The sequence below is a fragment of the Bos javanicus genome, chromosome 8 (genome assembly GCF_032452875.1).
Source record: "Bos javanicus breed banteng chromosome 8, ARS-OSU_banteng_1.0, whole genome shotgun sequence".
Lineage (NCBI taxonomy): Eukaryota > Metazoa > Chordata > Mammalia > Artiodactyla > Bovidae > Bos > Bos javanicus.
Window position 1 is genome coordinate 110977626 of NC_083875.1, and position 18450 is coordinate 110996075.

An 18450-nucleotide genomic window follows, 5' to 3' on the forward strand; every position below is an offset into this window, starting at 1 on the left:
GTTTAACTTACGAGGCACAGTGCAAGGCCTTGTGTAGCTTCGTGAGGCTAACTGGTAAGGCGCGGGTTTCTCAAAAACGGGATGCATTTCAGTCACTGCTGCCATTCCATCCAGGGTTTGTTTCCTTGTGACACTTCAGCGGGGCTGGTTAAACTATAGCTAAGGAAGAAAGACACTCCACCTGCGTCCTGCCTTGCTCTTAGGAAATCAAACCTGACAAGCGATGGGATGGGGCAGTGAAGTGGAAGAGGGAGGTGTTTGGACTGTGAGCAAGCCTTGGGGTTTGGTCTCCCACTCTGGCCCTTACTAGGCTGGGCAAATTGCTTCCTTTTCTGAGCCTCAAATTCCTCATCCTCAAAGCCGTTTGGGTCCTTAGCCTCCAAGTCTTCTTGGAATGGGGGCAATAATAATTCTCATACTCCATGAGATTCTGGAGACATTAAATGGGAATAAATATGAGCACTCTTCCATAAGATCTAAAGTGCTGTAGAATATCACTTACAAACGAGCCTGCTGTTAGAAATCCTCATTAATAAATCCGGAAGGGAGGCTCAGAGACCTGGCTGGAGCAAGAGCAGAGGTGTCTGGATTTCCACTAGGTTTCTCAACAGGTGGCTGCCCGGGGGCCTGCCTTCCAGGAGAGCAAGTTCCAGGGGGAAGGAGTAGGCGCTGGGAGGGTGGGGAGGGGAGTAGGGCATCCGCATGGGGCACAGAGAGGCAACAGGAAGGGAGGCGGCCAGGACAAGGCTCCTACCTTCTCAGGTTGCGGAGGGCTTTGAGGGGCGGCCTTCTGCACCTTTCTCAATTTGCCTGTCTCTGTGCGGCTGCTGCTGACCCAGCATAAAATAACACGCTTTTCCGCACATTTTGAAAGCAAAGTCAGGCTTTAATGATCGGTTTTCTGTTCCATGGTATTTTCTTTCAAGCAAAGGCCATGTTTTTGTAAGAAACTACATTTCAGTGGGGCTATTCTTTGTCCCCGGCAAGCATTCCTGAGCGGTAGGTTTCAGGAGGGTTCCAATTTATTGCTTCTGGTGTCCAGTAACCTTGGAATGAGTGTCTGTCTCCAGGCCCCCTGAAGGACATGCTGTTTCGGAGAGTTACTGCTCTTAAATTGTTCTCTAATAAAAGCAAGTGTCCCCCATTCTAAGTAGAATGAACTTTACAAATAAGACCAGCTGTGAATGTTGGGGGAAAAAAAGAAGAAACTTCAACAACAGGAGTCCATAGTGCAAACTGGATGCAGCTGACCTTTAGGCGTTTTCACAGCCATTTAAAAAGATGTCTTCAGTAAACTCATCTAGATTCGCTAAAAATCTCTGGCACGATGGACACCTGGAGTCTGTAGGCCAATATTCAATCCAGGTCGAGGAATCTAACGGGTAGACGTACCTGCCGAGGAATAATGCAAATGAATCACTTGTGATGGTGGCCACAGATAGAGAAGAGCTGAGTTCAATTGAGCCAAGCTGCTCAGGTGCCCAGGGGTCAGGCTTTTGGCCAAACTCCTCTGAACTGGCATCTCCTTGGGAAGGTCCACAAACCCTGGAGATCATGAGCTGCTCGGGGCTCCCATGGTTAAAGGCATGAACAACATCTGTTTCAATGTCTATTTTTCAAAAAACAGATAATAAAACATGTATCCAAACACTGTACTCCTTACAAACAGTCTGAGGACTGAGAGGGCAGATGCGGTAAAGGGGGAGTCGATGAGTGAGCCCAGATTAATCGTCAGACCTGGGCACTCAGTTGGTTTATCGTCAGCGAGACCTCAGCTACCCTGGTGGTTTTGAGGCGTTCTTTGTTTTAAGCTCACATTATTACATGTAGGCTCCTAATGGTCTGTTGGTTAACAGCAGGGCACGAAAGAAACATGTAGCGGGTTTAAGAATAAATTGCACTCAGTTTTGGATGGAAGATCAGAGACTCCAAAATACAGGTGACTTACTTGAAACGGAAGTTGTGTTTTATCTGCAGGGCCTCTTTACCCATGATTAAGTACTGTTTTCTTTTTTCCAGATTGGCGTTGGAGCAGCTTGTCTTTTTAATGAAGGTGATTTCAGCGTCTCTCTCAGCAGCAGCTTCTCCTGAGAGACACACAGCAAGGTTATCACATGTCACAGTTTTCAACTCATTTGAGCATTCCCATTCCTTGTGGCTATTCATTATTCAGTGTAAATTTCTATCGACAGGCTAATGGCTATTGGCACTGTTCCTGTGGTTAAGACTTCAGACTCTGGGAACAGGCTCCCCAAGCTAAACCCCGGCTCTGCCACTTCCTAGCTGTGTACCTGAACAAATGAGGCTCAGATTCTTCATCCCCAAAATGGGCTTCACAGTAAAACCTACCCTGCAGAACTGCTGTGAGGTTCATTAAAGTGCTTTTCATTATTTCATTGGAACCAGGAATTAGCAGAACCTTTCCAGAGTTGAGGGGCTTCCCTAGTGGCTCAGCTGGTAAAGAACCCGCCTGCAATGTGGTAGACCTGGGTTCGATTCCCTGGCTTGAGAAGATCCCCTGGAGAAGGGAACGGCTACCCACTCCAGTATTCTGGCCTGGAGAATCCCATGAACTATTCCATGGGGTCGCAAAAAGTCAGACACCACTGAGCGATTTTCACTTTCTTTCTTTCAGCCACCTCTAAAGACGTCTTCAATCCTCCCAGTATTCAGGAAATATTCCCTGATGCTCTGTGTCCTAAGTACATGTTTTCTCCTCATCCCCATTACACTTGAGTTTCTATCGTCACGTTTCCCTCCACATGCCTGACTCCTCTGCTAGGCTGGAAACTTCTTGAGGCCAGGCCAGGGCATTCATTGCTATATATTCAGGACTGGTATCCAGTTATTAAACTCTGGCTGAGTCATCCTAATTATTAAATCCTGAAAAACTTCTGAAACTGTTGCTAAATAGCACATAATAGAAACTGCACGAGTGGTAAACTTTAATTAGTAAAATAAATTACAGTGTACCCACATTAGTTTAAGCTAATGTTCTGAGGCTCTGCTGGGGACCCTGCATACATGACTTCCCACTGCAGCAACATTCAAGCACGCTTCCCAGCACTATCTGCTAAGTCAGCCCCTGTCACGGTAAGCTGTGTTACTGTGGGGCGTCTTATTATTTTTAAAAACCTTTTGTTATGGAAAATGTCAAGCATATTCAGACGGGAGAATAATTAACCTCAGTTTCAACAATCATTCATCTTTTTTTCATTTATATCCTCACCTGTGTTTTAGGAGAAACACCAGTCACAGGATAATAACATTATTATCCTTTAACTACATAGTTGCCCTTGATTCAAAGTAGTTTAGTTCTTATTTTGGCTTCTTTTTAGCAGCACTTCTTGTGTAAGTGGTGAATGTGTGGTGTTTTGCTATTTTATATAAATTAAAAATCTATATATGTTAAAAATGAAGAGCCAGAATGAAAAGATAACAAACTATGCAAAACTTTCTTAACATTTCCTTTTAAATGTCATAAACATGAGTCTTCTGAACGGACAGAACAGAGAAGAAATGATAGCGATAAAGAACTACAGCTTGGGAATCATGATTCTGCACGAAGTTCAGAACAGTCTGGAATATCTTTTGATACTAGGCAATAATTGATACAAAATAAGTAATTTGTATTTCTGGAATGAAAAGAACTTGATTATTTTGGTAAAAATAGGAATGTCTTATTGCTTATGATACGTATGTCAGTTGCAAAAGTGCTTGAAAATCGGGTTGTGAAAAGATCAGAGTGCTAAGCGTGCTTACCTATTTTGTCAAAATGGCAAAATCACGTTACAAATAAAGAACACTTGTGATCATCAGGGAGCCACCGTCACAAATCAACTTCACACAGTGAAACATTTGGAATAGTAAAAGTCAGAAAAAACTGTCAGAGTGTCGATCAAGCAAAGAAAAATTTGGAAAGTATTACTAGAATTTTAAACTCTAGTGTATGATTAAAAATAAACACTTTCAGATTTGAAATACTTGATAGCATTTCAAAAGGAAAAAAGGAATGAGCCGAGCACCACGGCTTAGAGTTAGGGCCCCACTTACAGCGGAATTTCTTACCTGCTGAAATGAGAACACAGCTTTTGAGAAATATACATGAGGTAGTAAAAGTTCAATCATTTCCTAGAAAATCAACTATTGAATATAAAACATGTTTTAAATAACTTAAAAAATTAGAGGCTCTGAAGATGGCTTCATGGGTTTTGTTGAACTCAAAGCACAGAAAGGACAACATATCAAACTGAGAAAAAAGGTGTCAATGAGAAATATTTATAAGAACACCTTATTGGTGCAAATGTAATGTCAGGGAGAAATCTGGGACTTTAGCAAAAATCCTGAAATTTACAGCTGTTTCAGTTTGGCACCTTCTGAGTCAAGCATCTCCGGATAATGCGATGAAAGAAACAAGGCAAACAAGAATCACTTTAAATATTCTTTTCATAAATTTGATATTTACTACCATATACCTAATATACACTAGACGGAATAAAGAAATAGTGTGGAGACTTCAAAAATTGCAATAATAAAAATTGGAAAAATATTGGCATTTTGAAAGGCAGCCAATAGTGCTAAAACTGCAACGGTAGTTTATAAACCACATCGTCTGAAAGAGTCACAGACACAGGAGTAAACACTTAGAAAGTGTGTATATATATACAAATATACACACATACATATATATACATTAGTGATTTGTGTATGATATTCTAGCAATTATGTCAATATTTAGATATTCAAGAAAAAATATTTCAGCCTTAATAAGCTGAAAGATTAATGAATGGCAAAACTGATCATATAAAAATAAGTAAAGGAAATATGAAAATAAAGCAAGAGTTGTTACAAAGTGAAGAATGGTATGCCATTTGACATAAAACAAAATATCAACTTAACAGAAAAGCTGATTGTATGAAAGTGTTTTTGTTTTTAGTGACAAAAGCAAAAATGGATGAACTTTTAAGGTTTTTAAAACGTGAATCCTGAAACTTCATCAAGTATGTTTTGTAAAACTCTGAGGGTTGAAGGGGAATAAAAATTAAGAAAATTAGGAAAATTAAACATGACATTTCAATAAATTGTTTTTATAATTTAGCTGATAATCGATATTAAATACCTGGAAATGTTAGGTGGTATCATAAAGATGAGAAACATTTGAATGTAAGTACTGCTAGTTTAGCAGAACTGAGAAAGGGTTCTGTACTTTGCACAATACTGTCGCTGTTAGCAGAAAGTACTTTTTGAAGCTAGATGTCATGTAATGACTATTAATTCAGTAGAGACATAACTGGAAAAATTTGATGTGGTTTCTTGTTGCCAAATCAAAGCTCAAACAGAGGCCCCCTACAGTGAGTCAAACAAAATGACAATTTCTAAATAAAACAAACAAACCAACAAACACTTATTTGGAATTAAATATGATTTAATGAATCATTTGTTTTTACCATTTACATCATTTGACAAGCAATTTAATAATATTTGTAGGTCATCTTACTTAGGGAATAAAAGGGAACATATTTTAAACCATTGTTTTATGTGCTATTTCCATATGAATTCATTTTATTGTATTGGTTACTAGAGCTCATTTAGCCTATCAAGACTCATGTGGCCTCTGAGCCAAGGCTCTGCACTTCATAGATGCTCCTAACTGGTTTCCCTCTTCCAACTCTTGCTCCCTTCAATTGCAGCCAGAATGATTTTTATTTATTTATTTATTTATTTAATCATGACAGGGACAAAATTAACATGACAGGATACCTCATCTTCAGAAAACGTTCCTTGCCCACCTAAAACCATTTATTAGCTACCCTTTGAACTTCTAGAATAAAATCCAAATTTCTCACCTTGCCTTATAAACCCTGGTACGACCCAGCTCCTGCCCATCTGATTCCTTCTACTCTCGCCTTTAAGAATTTCCTAAAAGATGCCATCTGTTATTACTCTGAAGGTATTTCCCTTATTAACTCATGTCTGTTTCAAATATAGCACTTATACTTTCTGATTATTTTGTCCATTTCCTTTTTAAAAAAAATGTGTCTCCTCGAATAGAATATAAACTTTATGAAGGCAGGAGCTCTGGCTGTGTTATTCAAGCTATATCCTTTGTGTCTAATATAATGCCTGCCACGTAGTAAGGACCAAATATTTGTTGAACGAAAGAACTAATGAATGAATTCTTACCAGCTTTGTAGATATCCAGGAGAGTTGCCGTGTACTTAACAAAAGCATTTTCTTCAGTGACAGCTACGATCTCAACTTTATAAGCTGGTAAAAAAAACACACACACACAATAATTTATGCTTATTACAACATTCTATGTCCAATAGAAGCCAGAGTCTGTGAAACAAACAAAAAATGAGGTGTGGCAAGCTCTTATGGGCACCCTGTGGTAAATCTCATTTCTTCCAAGAAGGCTTCCCAGCACTCCCAGCGAGACTCTTCTGGCCATGATTCTAAGGGATCACTCTGCTTAGAGTCAGAGTCACTCTGCCCACTGTTACAGAACAGGCTGATTAGGGTAAGAGCAATATTAAATTTTAAAAAACACACAAAACAAAATAAACCTTAGATGTAAAGTTCTGATTCTGATCTTTCAAGACGAAGAGCCTCTTCCTTCTCTGCATGCCCACAGAGGGGTCCTGTATCTATCACTCTGACCTGTCGTAGGAGTCTCCATGTTTCCTCACCTCCATGCCTCGACGGCTTTTATTGGTTTTGATCTTTGGTTTTTGATAGGACTCTGTTTTCCAACTCATCTTTGCTTGGATTGGCAGCTATTTGATATGATACAGTCTCACTTCCCTTCATTCAGGCATCAATTTTTAACCTATGGTATGTTTGACTTCGCGTCTGAAATGACCAGCTTGAAGAGACCCATCTCTTCTTTGTGACCTGAGAAAAATTCCTCTTGTTCTTGCTTTCTTTGGGGTTAAAGTGAATGACCTAAAATTTTTTGTTCATTTTTGAGATCCTAGCTAGCTAGCAAGAGTCGGACACAACTGAGCGACTTCACTTTCACTTTTCACTTTCATGCATTGGAGAAGGAAATGGCAACCCACTCCAGTGTTCTTGCCTGGAGAATCCCGGGGACGGGGGAGCCTGGTGGGCTGCCATCTATGGGGTTGCACAGAGTTGGACACGACTGAAGCGACTTTGCAGCAGCATCTAGCTAGTAAGACTTAAAGCTCAGTGAACGAACTCAGTGTGGCAGAACCAAAGGCTGTGTAAATTAGTGGCTTAAACAATGTCCTGAATTTCAGATTCTTAATTATTTATAGTAGATAAGGGCAATGAACCTACTGTAGGCATAGGCAGAGTGAAGGACCGTTTAATTTTGTTTCTATTCTGTGATTCCATCATTAACCTGTAGCTCCAAAAAAGCCTGCTAAGCTTTTTCTTGAATGTGGTAAACTAGATCCTGATTGCATGTACTCTGTGTTAAAACAGATTTTTTTTTTTTAATTTAAGAGTTAAAATTGTTCTATTATCATGGAAAGAAATAATTTGGATCTAAATTTTAGGGGAAAATTGTTAAAACAATATAGAATTCTCTTCAAGTCTCAGTATATTTTAAAAGTTGCAGTGGATCTTGGCTGCGTTAGGCAAGTTTTTAGCATTTTTTAAAACTCAAGATGAATTTGAAGGAAAGAAAGATCATGAGCCACACAAGAGTCATTCTCATGGCTGTTATTTCCATTAATAGAATTCAGTGTTACCTATTGGAAATAATACTGGAGACCAGAATGTGTCCTGGTTCTATTACTTACTTCCTGCATGACTTTGAGCAAATTATTGCGTCTCTCAGAGCCTCAGTTTCTTCACTGTTACCTCCAAGGAGGCTCATGGGACACCAATGAGAGACCATATACGAAAACAATTGGTAAACAGGAAAGGCTCCGTGAACAGCACTGTGCTTATTTATTTATAAAAACCCTCCTACCAGCTGTCAAGAAAAATTTGAAATAGTGTACTATCTGTTCGTTCTCTTTTTCTTAAAAAAGACAGAAGTAAACATTGGAAGCTATAGGTAGAAAACAAAGGATCTAATTCTATGAAGAGCTTGTGTCTGCAACTCTACTCGGGCATTTGATTTAGCTCTGAGATCTGGATGACAAGAAGGAGATGCTCCTTTTGAGATGGAGAGAGTCTCAAGTGTGGATCGCGACTGTGATACAGTAACAATTATTTAGCACTGACACTTTTACCTGGTCTTTGGAGGGAGTTTGACAAACACTCAGACCGCCAAACCATCTTTGTTTCTGTCTCTGCTCCATCAACCGGAAGAATGCAGGAGCGAAATCATATACCTCTGCGGCTTCTCACATGTTCTCTTTGACTATGTTTTAGCACTTTTAATTCAATGGAGCCTGGTGGAATAAAATGTTTTGGCTGTGTGTGTACCTCACTCCCATCATTTTTAATGAAAATCATATTTCTTTGCTGAAGGATAAATAACTTTGCATGTTAATGCTGAAAATTGATGACATTTTCCTTCAAGGGAGCACATGGAATGTTGCATCTACGTAATCACTGTGCAAAATTGTAGATCTTCCTAACTGATCAAGTTTTCTTAAAATGTCATGTTTAACGGAACTATATATTAAACTTTCCAACTTACCGTATGCAATCTCCGGTTTACATGCTGTTTCCTTTCTAGTAGCTCCAGAGATTGTCAGGTCCAATTCTGCCTGCATTTGCCCACAGTCAGCTGGATTTTGTGAAAGACGGCACGAGTTAGGTTAACATAAGGAACGGACACCTTTGGGAGTAAACACAGTTTTTCCTCATCTGCCCTGAGACAATCCAATATAATCTTACAAATATCAGATTCCTAAGACCTGTCCCCATTTTCTCCTCTTCCATAAAGTGAAACAATATGCAAAGCAAAACCAAAACCAAAAAAACAAAATCTTGAACACGGGACTTAGAATGGGTAGTCACTCCACATTGAGCTCTTCAGAAATGTATATGCTTCACTGAAGAAAGGAGGACATTTTCCCATTTTGAGTGTAATCAAAAATCTCTTGAAGGAACCAAACTGATGACCGACTTATGCTGTAAGAGGGAGAAATATGTGCCTAGAAAAAGTGTAGATTTTAAGGATTTTGAAAAACAAAAGAAAACCAAAATCAACTCAGACCCTCATGGAGTCCGCAGTTGATTACTGTTGAGTTCTGGGGCTTTTCTTTGGCCAATAAAGCTGCCTTGATTGGCAAAAAATTGAATGGAGAGCGTCTCTAACTGGGGAGGGCCAGGGGAAGGAGAGAGGAGATAGTGGCTCATTCCAGAACCGCTGTTCTCTTAAGCAATGGTCCTATTGCACCAAAAAGACCAGGTAAAAGGTAAGAATGTCACATCATGTTGTCTTTCTGATACCCAACAACCGCCTGATGGTGTTTCTCCGCACAGTGGGACTATCGGGTTGTTCTGGAGCCGTCGCGATGCAGCCTTACAGTGCTCGAGGAATGACTTTCCACCAGATGAGATTACATTTCTGAGAAATGACAGTTTGTCAAACAGCTCCCCCCAGATTAGCCCCAGATTATGAGTGGCTGCGTTAAACAAGTATACAGCCTGAACACAGTAAACGAAGTTTACCTTCGATACATTTGCACGTTACTCCTTCACAGACTTTCTGAAGCTTGGTGTTCGACGTGCTGTAAAACATGGTGCACTGTTTATCTGTGGCGATGAAAGCGCAGTTAGAAGAGGCGGCCGGCGGACACGCCATTTACCCGTCTGTGAATTTCGGCCATGGCTCCTTCATCACCCACTCCTAACCCTCTTTCTGTAGCTGAGGCCCAGGAAAGTTAAATTATGAACTAACTGCCTGTCCTAACACAGGCCCCTCTACACTCAAAATATTCTCCCTCTCTGTACTTGAAATCTTACTCTTCCATACTCATTTCTAAGAATGAAAGTATTTGGTGTTTCAATGAATGAGAAGAAATAAATTATGTCACACGAGAGTCTATTGAAAGAATTACAATTGGTAATTGTTTAGGCTAGAGCAGAAAAGCATTGTTTTTTCCTATTGTTCAGGAGGAGAAAAGAAACACACATATGGCTGAGTGTGTGTGTGTAGTTCTTTTTCAAGGAGAGGCTAAGTATCATAATCTATGATTTCAGAAGTAAAACTAGATTGAATGGGTCTCAGAGTTTTGGTTCACTTTAAGAGTTTTGTTACAAGTAGAACTGTCCAAAGTGAAGTTGTCTGCCTTGTGAACCAAAGGGCTCTTCAGAAGTGGAGAGTTATCAGACGTGGCTGAATGACCAAACGCAGAGGTCATTCATCCATCATTTATTGATACATGCTATGTACCTGTGGAGAAGGAAATGGCAACCCACTCCAGTGTCCTTGCCTGGAGAATCCCAGGGACGGGGGAGCCTGGTGGGCTGCAGTCCATGGGGTCGCACAGAGTCGGACACGACTGAAGCGACTTAGCAGCAGCAGCATGTACCTGACCCTGGGGTAGATGCTTGGGACAGAAGGATGAGAATGTTCTGGGGGTGCGTGCAAAGACGTGCAAACACGTAATCAGGATGCAGCGTGACAAGCGCTGTGCTAGAGCTCTCTGCAAAGTGCTGACAATGTGGACGGAGGGGACGCTGACTCTGTGGAGACTGGAAATAACAGTAGGGTCAACGGCCTTCTCTTCAACGCAAGAGGAACAGTAAGCACCAAAGACAGACTTGAGGCGAAGAGTGTGAGGGGAGCCGTCGAGTCCATTCGCCTATTCTAAACACGAAGAGCCTGAGGGCCGAGCAGCGGAGGGACTCGCTCACCCACTGGTTGTCCCAGTGGGGACGTTTGTGTACAGTGAGCCCCGAGAGAAGAAATATATACAATCTGCAGGCCTCGAGCGCCTTTCTTCAAATTCCATAATAAATACAGAGCAGTCTTCGGAAGAAACCTTAGAGTTGATTACCTGGTCTGTGGTACTCATACACTGTGAAGGTGGCAGGGCTCAGAAACCCAACTTCAAAAAGTTCAATTATCCGGAATCGAACACAAAGGAACTCGTTGGAAGGAATCTGACAAATTCAAAGATTAAGAAAATCATGAGAGACAAAAGACTCAAAATATTTTAGGCAGCAGCTGTTAAATAGTAATAATAAATGAAAAATGGTGAGAGGTGGAACTTACGGAGTTCAGTTGCAGAATAACATGCCCATCTTTGATTTCGTAGTCAGTTAATAATTGATCCACCTGTTCTACAAGCTAAGGGAACAAAGAGAGGGCCCAAATTTAACTCGAGACTTTCTGTCTAAGTGCGTTCACCCGGTGATGGAATGTGAGGCCGCGGGGATGTAATCCACTACTTAAAGACAGTGAAGAGCAGCTCCTCCTCTTGAAAGAGTCTGAACATGTCATCACATGCACGCACACTATTCTGTACGTGCAAGCATAATACTTGCCCCTGAATATTTATATAAATATAAAACTGAATATTTTTCAGTTTCACTTTGAAAAATAAAAACTTAGGTAGATTATCAGTTTGAAAAGAATATTCTGGGAGAGTCTAAGAAAGTGACATAGAATGAATGGAAATAGCTTTGTAAAATAATGCAGTAAATAAAAGCAAGTATCCATAACAATATTTAAGAGAAGACATTTACAGCTTTTAAGTCTTCTGGGTTTGCGTTGACTCCGGTAGGCAGAGAGATATCCATCACCGCATGAGAGGACCCAGATGACGATTCCTCACTGCTGAGCTTGTAGCTGAAATAAAGTAGAGACGAGGACACGAAACAAGTAAATGGATAAGATTCTTGAAGGAAAGGCCCTGTTCCTTGGTAGGCTTTAACTCACTAATTTGATCCTCCAAGTATTTGCTTCTTTATGATAACATGTGTTATAATCTCTGAAGTTTAAAGAGACCTCTGCGTCGTCTATCCCAACCCTTTCCTCACTTGATCAGTAACCTCGGTGGGCTACCATTCTGGAGTTGGAGGAGACCATAAAGGCTATTCAGTCCCATCTCTTAATTAGCTAGTTGAGGAGACTGCGGGCGAGAGTAAGGTACTTGTTCAAGGTCGCACGACTAGTTCGCCTCAGGGCTTCCTAAGTCTATTGATTCTCATCCGAATTCTTTCTCTAGCAGAGCATGTTCGAAGAAAAAAATTAACTGTATATTGGCAAGAGACTCGATAAGCATGTTCAGAAACAGACTGGAAGGAACACACTAAAATGTGAGCAGCTACTTCCTCTGGATGATGAGATCATAACGGATTATCTCTTTTCTTTCCCATGTTTTTCTCTATTTTCTAAAATTTTCACAATAGATATTTTATCTTTAAAAAAATGTTTCAAGGACTACCCTTTGTCTAGGAATTGTGCTTGTGGGGAAGCGGAGGAGAAAGGTCGAGGGAGTAACAGGGGCAATTTGATTTATTTTGTTTGTGCTTCTCTGGTATGAAAGAAAAGAATACTGAAATGGGGAATTAGGAAACTTAGGTTTTATCCCAGTTCTTCTGAGAGATTTCTACACATTACTTCCCCTTTCTAGAGCTCATTTTCTTATTTGTAAAATTAATTGTGAAAAAGTATAAACTTGTGCTTTAAAATTATAATTCCAAGACTTCGTTTTGAGAGGCAGAGAGGCCTGTTGCTACAGTTAAGCAGAGTTAATGATAAAAGAGGAGAAGTTGGTGGGGTAGGGACTGGATCGGCATGTGTCCTGCAAAGGTTGAATTTTAGATTCCTGCCTCAAGATGTGGGAGAGAAAGCTGAACATTTGAGAGTAGAACTTCGGAGAGGAGTCAGGATTAAAGGAAGAGCCTGGGGAGACAGCTTCACAGGGGGAAGGTGAACTGACCTCACCCCGCAAAGTAAGTATGAGTGAGATGGGAGCTGTTATTCCAATTAGTGAGGTGGTAAGGACTCTCTTTCCCCAATCTTATCTTATCTAGCATGCATAAAGCAGACCCCATTACAAGTTTGAGATATCATATTTGCCATAAAAATGTAAATAGTATAAAGTTTAACCCCATTCTTCACCAAATTAATAATTTGGAACAAAATATAAGGCAACGTGTAACTGAAAATATGGCGTCCAGCATCCCCGTGATTGGATGAATGAGTGTCACCGAGAGTGGAGAACTCTGGCTCACAGATGCAAATGCTCTGTCAACACGACGGATAAGGGCCTCCTGAGTGGAGAGTGTCTGTGAAAAGTTGCTGGAGCCGTGATGACTGGTTGCCATGGCGACTGTTTCAACCATGGAACAGAAACCTTCCTTTCAAGAAGCCTTTGCCTGCTGCCAAAGACAGCAATCCTTCCCAAAGGCATTTTGTTCCAAGAGAAGGAGAGAAGTGAAATCCTTTTTTCTTTTCTTGTGAATACAACAGAGAAGTTGTAAAAAGCTAAATGCACGAAAGAGACCCTCTCAATATAGAAGCTGTGCTGGCATTTTCTTAAACCAGGAGAGTGTGCATTTGAAGGCAAAGAATTTCTCACATGAATAAGCACTACACAGTTACATTTGGAATTTGTCCAACCCAGCTTCAGCATCATAAAGCCAAAAGCATGTTCTACCTGGGTTTTTTTGAACATTCTGTCCCCAGTTTATTTAAAACAAACAAACAAAAGAGAGCGGATACAATACTGAATACCGTATCTCTATTGCTTTCTTTTGTAGACTGACAATCTGGAATGCAAATTAATACGTTTTTGATGCGAGCCCTTTTATGCATAGCAGCGTTGTGGAAATACTGGAAGGTGCTTTGGGATCAGGTAGTCCTATATTCTTGCTTTACAGAGAGGCCTGGAGAAGTGAGGTGATTTGCTGACAGTTACCTGAGTCCTTCATGGCAGAAGCTGCCCTCAGGAGTCTAGCTATCCTACTCCTACTTGGGGTGCCTCCCTGTATCCCACACATTGATTCTCGCTTTGCCCAGAAGGAGTTTGTTCATACCTCCCCGCAACACGTTAGGGGCTTAGACAGTGATCACACCCCGTCTGCCACAGGAGAGGCACCTGAAGGAGGGATGGCAGCAGTGGAGTTGCCCGAGAAAGCATGGCCTCGGCAGGACCTCAGGGAATGAAGAAGGGTGTGGAGGGGGAGCAGAGGGCAGAGCCTGGCCCAGGACGGAAGGCGGGGCTTCACCCGCTGATGAGGGGACCCTGAGAGGAGGGGGACCGGCCTGGGATCACAGACAAAGCTGGGAGACGAGATCGAGCAGCTGAGAAGCAGCGTGCCGTTCCTTAAGGCTGGCGGTCTCAGAAAACGCTGCCTGAAGCAGGTGACTCGGAACCTGGACTGGGCGGCGTGCTCTGCCTCTGACTGTGAGAACTTGGCGGTTCCTTCACCTCCTGGCGCCTCAGTTTCTTTACCACTAAAATAAGGGGATTACTATATCATTCCTAAAATCCTTTTCAGCTCTAATCTATGACATAACTGCATGGGATTTCTAAGTTACCCATTCTGAATGCTTTGCATCATGTGTGATAACAAGTACAAACAGCAAAATACCAGCATAGAAATCACTGTTGTTGAGAATAGGAAGAATTAAGAAAATAGCACAGAACAGGAGGTCCTAAGGGGTGGGAGAAGGAAGAAGGAAGAAGCCTGTGTTCTGGTTCTGGCTCTTCCGCTGCCTGATTCACTCCGTGTGGTCACCAAGGTATATAGGCATATTTTCATAAACATTTTGGGACGGTGGCTTGGTAAGCAAAACAATGGCCCACAGAGGTGTCCTTAATCCCCAAGCTTATGAATCTGTTACCTTAAATAGCAAAGGGGACTTGCAGTGTGATTAAGGTAAGGCTCATGAGCCAGGGAGAGTCTCCTGAATATCCAGGCAAGTCCAATATGATCACAGGGGTCTTGATAAGGGAAAGAAGCAGGAGAATCAAAGAAAGTGGAATCAGGGGTTTGAGTTAGAGGGAGATACTAAAAGATGCTGTGCTGCTGGCTTTGAAGACAGAGGCTCAGGCCAAGGAAAGCAGGTGTCTCCAGAATCTGGAAAAGGCTCCCCTGGAGCCTCCGGAAGGAACAGGGCCCCAATAACACCTTGATTTGAGGACTTCTGACTTCCAGAATGATAATACATTTGAGTTAAGTCACTGTGTGTGTGTGTGTGTGCGCGCTCAGTTGCTCAGCTGTGTCAAACTCTGAGATCCATGGACTTAAGCCTGCCAGGCTCCTCTGTCCGTAGACTTTCCCAAGCAAGAATACTGGAGTGAGTTGCCATTTCCTCCTTCAGGGCATCTTCCCAACCCAGGGATCGAACCTGCTTCTCCTACATTGCAAGTGATCTCCTGCCTTGGCAGGTGGATTCTTTCTACCTCTAAGCCACCTGGGAAGCCCCTGTAAGTCATAATATTTATGGTAAATTGTTCCTAGTAGCAACTAGTGGTCAAAGCAGGCCTTGGAGTTAGTCGATAAGGGTAATCTCAGCCCTGGCTACCATTAGAAGACCCTGCAGGGGGTGAGGTCGGACAGAGTTCTGCAGAGTTCTAAAAGCTCTCCGGGTGAGTTCAATGTACAACCTGATTTGGGAACCGTGGGCTGGCTGCTAATGACCAGGGATTTTGTTGGGCGAACATGATTTTTCTAAGTAAAAGAGTGGGAGTCGCTTCTGAGAGAATGCTTTGCTCTTTTCCTAACACTTATATATCGTAATCTACCTTTCTGGAAGACAAATTAATAATATAGTGTTTGAATTAGAAACAGGCCCAAAAATGGGAGAGAAAAGCGTATATGAGCAAAACAAAACTGTTCTGTAGAGTAAGTAGCTGTTTAAGAATACCTGGTATATTCCACATGAAAAAAAAAAGTGAACAATTTCACATCTTCCGGACATCTTTATTATTCAAAAAGATTGGAGAGAGAAAGCTCTGGTGGAAGTGAAGCCCTGAGGTCTACCGTCCCCCCGGCGGACGCGGGCTCACCTGGCGCAGGCCACTATGCGCTTGTATTCTGAGCTGCTGTAGCCGAAGGCTGGCACACGAAACAGACAAACAAAAATAAGAGTAAACTGTTTTAGCTTGTTCTGGAACATGTCAGAGCAGAATCATTAATGAGCACACTTGGAAATTATTTGAGATTTAGAAGTTGGCACTTTTGATGATTTTAATGGAAACTCTGGTTTTAATGGAGCAGTCAACTGGCTCCTGAGAATCCAGGAACTGTGGAAATCATTAGAACAGTTCTCTGCTCTCCAAGAACTTAATAAGGAAGGAGGCATTTACGGTGGATCTGTGTTGGTAACGTGTCTGGGGAGGTGGCAGGGAGGAAGCGCCCATATCTAGATTCTCTGGTAGTTGGAAATTTCCTGCAGGAACAGGACTCTGAGTCACAAACAGAAGCTATCGGGCAGAGGAAAAGCACACTTCCTGGTCCCAGGGCGTGGGTCAAGGAGGGCTGGAGTGTCCAAGTGGCCTGGCTTCTAGACTGGGACGGGAGAACCAGCCCATCATAAGAGGGATGTGAGGGCCATGTGTAGAAAAAAGACAGGTGCGTTAAGAAAGCCTCGTTGGTCCTGAGGAGACCAAGCTGAAGATGGAGACAGGGAAGTGTGCACTTGCCAGACTCCTAGGGATACAGAAAGGGTATGGGATAGAAGCCCAGCAGAGTGGTGAGAGAAACTCAGGGCTTGGGGATGGAACACAGACATAAAACTACTAACAGAAATCCAAGGTTCTGAAAGTAGGCCCTTACTGCCTGTTACATTCTTCTCTTCCTTTTAAAGACTTGATTGAATTTGTTACAATTTTGCTTCTGTTTTGGGGTTTTTTCTTTCATGTTTTGGTTCTTTGGCTGGAGGCATGTGGGATCTTAGTTCACTGACCAGGGGCTGAGCCAGCAGCAGGCAAAGCCTTACCCACTGGACTACCAGGGAAGGCCCTAGTCACATGCTTTTCTCCTTTAGCTTTGATTTTTAATTGACTTTTATTTGGATGACTGCTTTACAACATTGGATTGGCTTCTGCCCTGCAACATGAATCAGCCAGAAGTATCCATGTGTCCTTCCCCTTGAACCTCCCCTCTAGCCCCCACCCCATCCCACTTCTCTAGATCCTCCTTACATCTTTAAAAGTTTTCTTTAGTCAAAAAAATTTCTGGATCAACAGTGGATACATTTAACCTAGTTATTGTTAGTATCAGTTTCCAACTGTTATTAATGAGCTACCTCTATTATAATAAATGGCAGCTATGTTTACTCAGATGTCAACCTATTAAAGAATTTGAATGAGAAATTACTTTAGCACATTTTTCCTAATCAGAGAAGCTCTTCGGTATTCTTTATGCTTAGCCAACATTATAGTGTAAATCATGCTGTTTTACCTTCAATTTCCCGGGTTTCAATTTTCAAATGGAAGCTGCAAACTTCCTCCGAGGTGCTGATTTTGTGAACCACAGTTTTTACCTATGTGGGGACAAGTAAACAAGAGCACTGTTTATGATAGGGAGTGGAAAAGGCACTATGGCAGGACTGCGGCCGAAAACGGGGCGCGAGTGTTTTTATCACCCAGTGCACACAGGATCATCACAGACCCATTTTCCCAGCACCTGGACTTCTGGCAAACGCCACAACTTGAAACATAACTGAGAAGCCCAAAGTAAGCTAAAAATGATCTCTCTCCAGGCAGAACCTCGGTCCCAAGTCCACGCAGTCAACTCTGAGCACCTCACTCTGCAGGAAAGCTTTTAAGACTTTCATCCCTGCGCCTGTTCACTCTAATTTTACACAGAACACCACAAGGCCATGAAGTATGGTTTTCTTCAGCCCACAAACCACTGTGGGAACAACAAATTACAGGTGTACACGGAAGGGCAGGGCTGCTGCCAGAAGCAGGTGTAGTGAGGGCGACCGGAAGTGACAACAGCTGACCGTGCATCTGCCCACCCGCACGCAGCTTACGAACGGTCTCTGAAGGAATGTACTAAAGACGAGCGCACAATTAAATAACCAGGAGGACGTTAATTTACGCTCAGAACATGCAGTTTGTATCATTTCAGGCCTTTGGCATTTACAGCTTAGTTTTCCTAAGCTGTTTATCTGTGTCTGTGCAGCCTGTGGTTAAAAATAGAAGACACTGAAGGCCGTACATATACACATTAGTCAGCAGTGATGCTGGATAAATGAGATGTGACTGTTACTAACCTCAGTATCCATGTATATACGTGTGAATGTATACATACATACACACGTCATATACATATACGTGTAAACATAAATATTGTTCATCTCTCTACAACTATGCACATCCACTTATATATGATTTCTAGAAATACACATATAAAGATTAGCAGCCATTTCCAAAAAGAAACTGTGGGGATAGCTATCAAGACAACCAGAAAGAATGGTAAGTGACTCTTACCTCAGTTATGGTCACCCAAGCCCAGATTTCTATAACTTGGTGTCAAAGTCTCTTTCTTTTAGACTACTTACTGTAAGCTGACACACAACCTCAATCAAGCTGTTCTCCACAAAACACT

General features: G+C 41.9%; 1 protein-coding gene across 2 annotated transcripts in view; it reads right to left on the minus strand.

The window, feature by feature from the left end:
* Window positions 1-865: 865 nt before the first annotated feature.
* Window positions 866-18450, minus strand: part of C5 (complement C5) — a 97784-nt gene continuing 80199 nt past the window's right edge. The window contains exons 32-41 of one of the 2 annotated variants that reach the window (XM_061426727.1): window positions 17296-17377; window positions 15900-15948; window positions 11623-11725; window positions 11150-11224; window positions 10932-11037; window positions 9601-9684; window positions 8621-8710; window positions 6184-6267; window positions 1949-2087; window positions 866-1392 (exon numbers count right to left, since the gene is read on the minus strand). In XM_061426727.1, coding sequence (XP_061282711.1) covers window positions 1254-1392; window positions 1949-2087; window positions 6184-6267; window positions 8621-8710; window positions 9601-9684; window positions 10932-11037; window positions 11150-11224; window positions 11623-11725; window positions 15900-15948; window positions 17296-17377 — 951 coding nt within the window. In that variant the 3' untranslated portion in view covers window positions 866-1253. Of the gene's footprint in view, window positions 1393-1948; window positions 2088-6183; window positions 6268-8620; window positions 9497-9600; window positions 9685-10931; window positions 11038-11149; window positions 11225-11622; window positions 11726-15899; window positions 15949-17295; window positions 17378-18450 lie in introns of those variants that run through there. The other variant, XM_061426730.1, reaches the window with a different exon arrangement.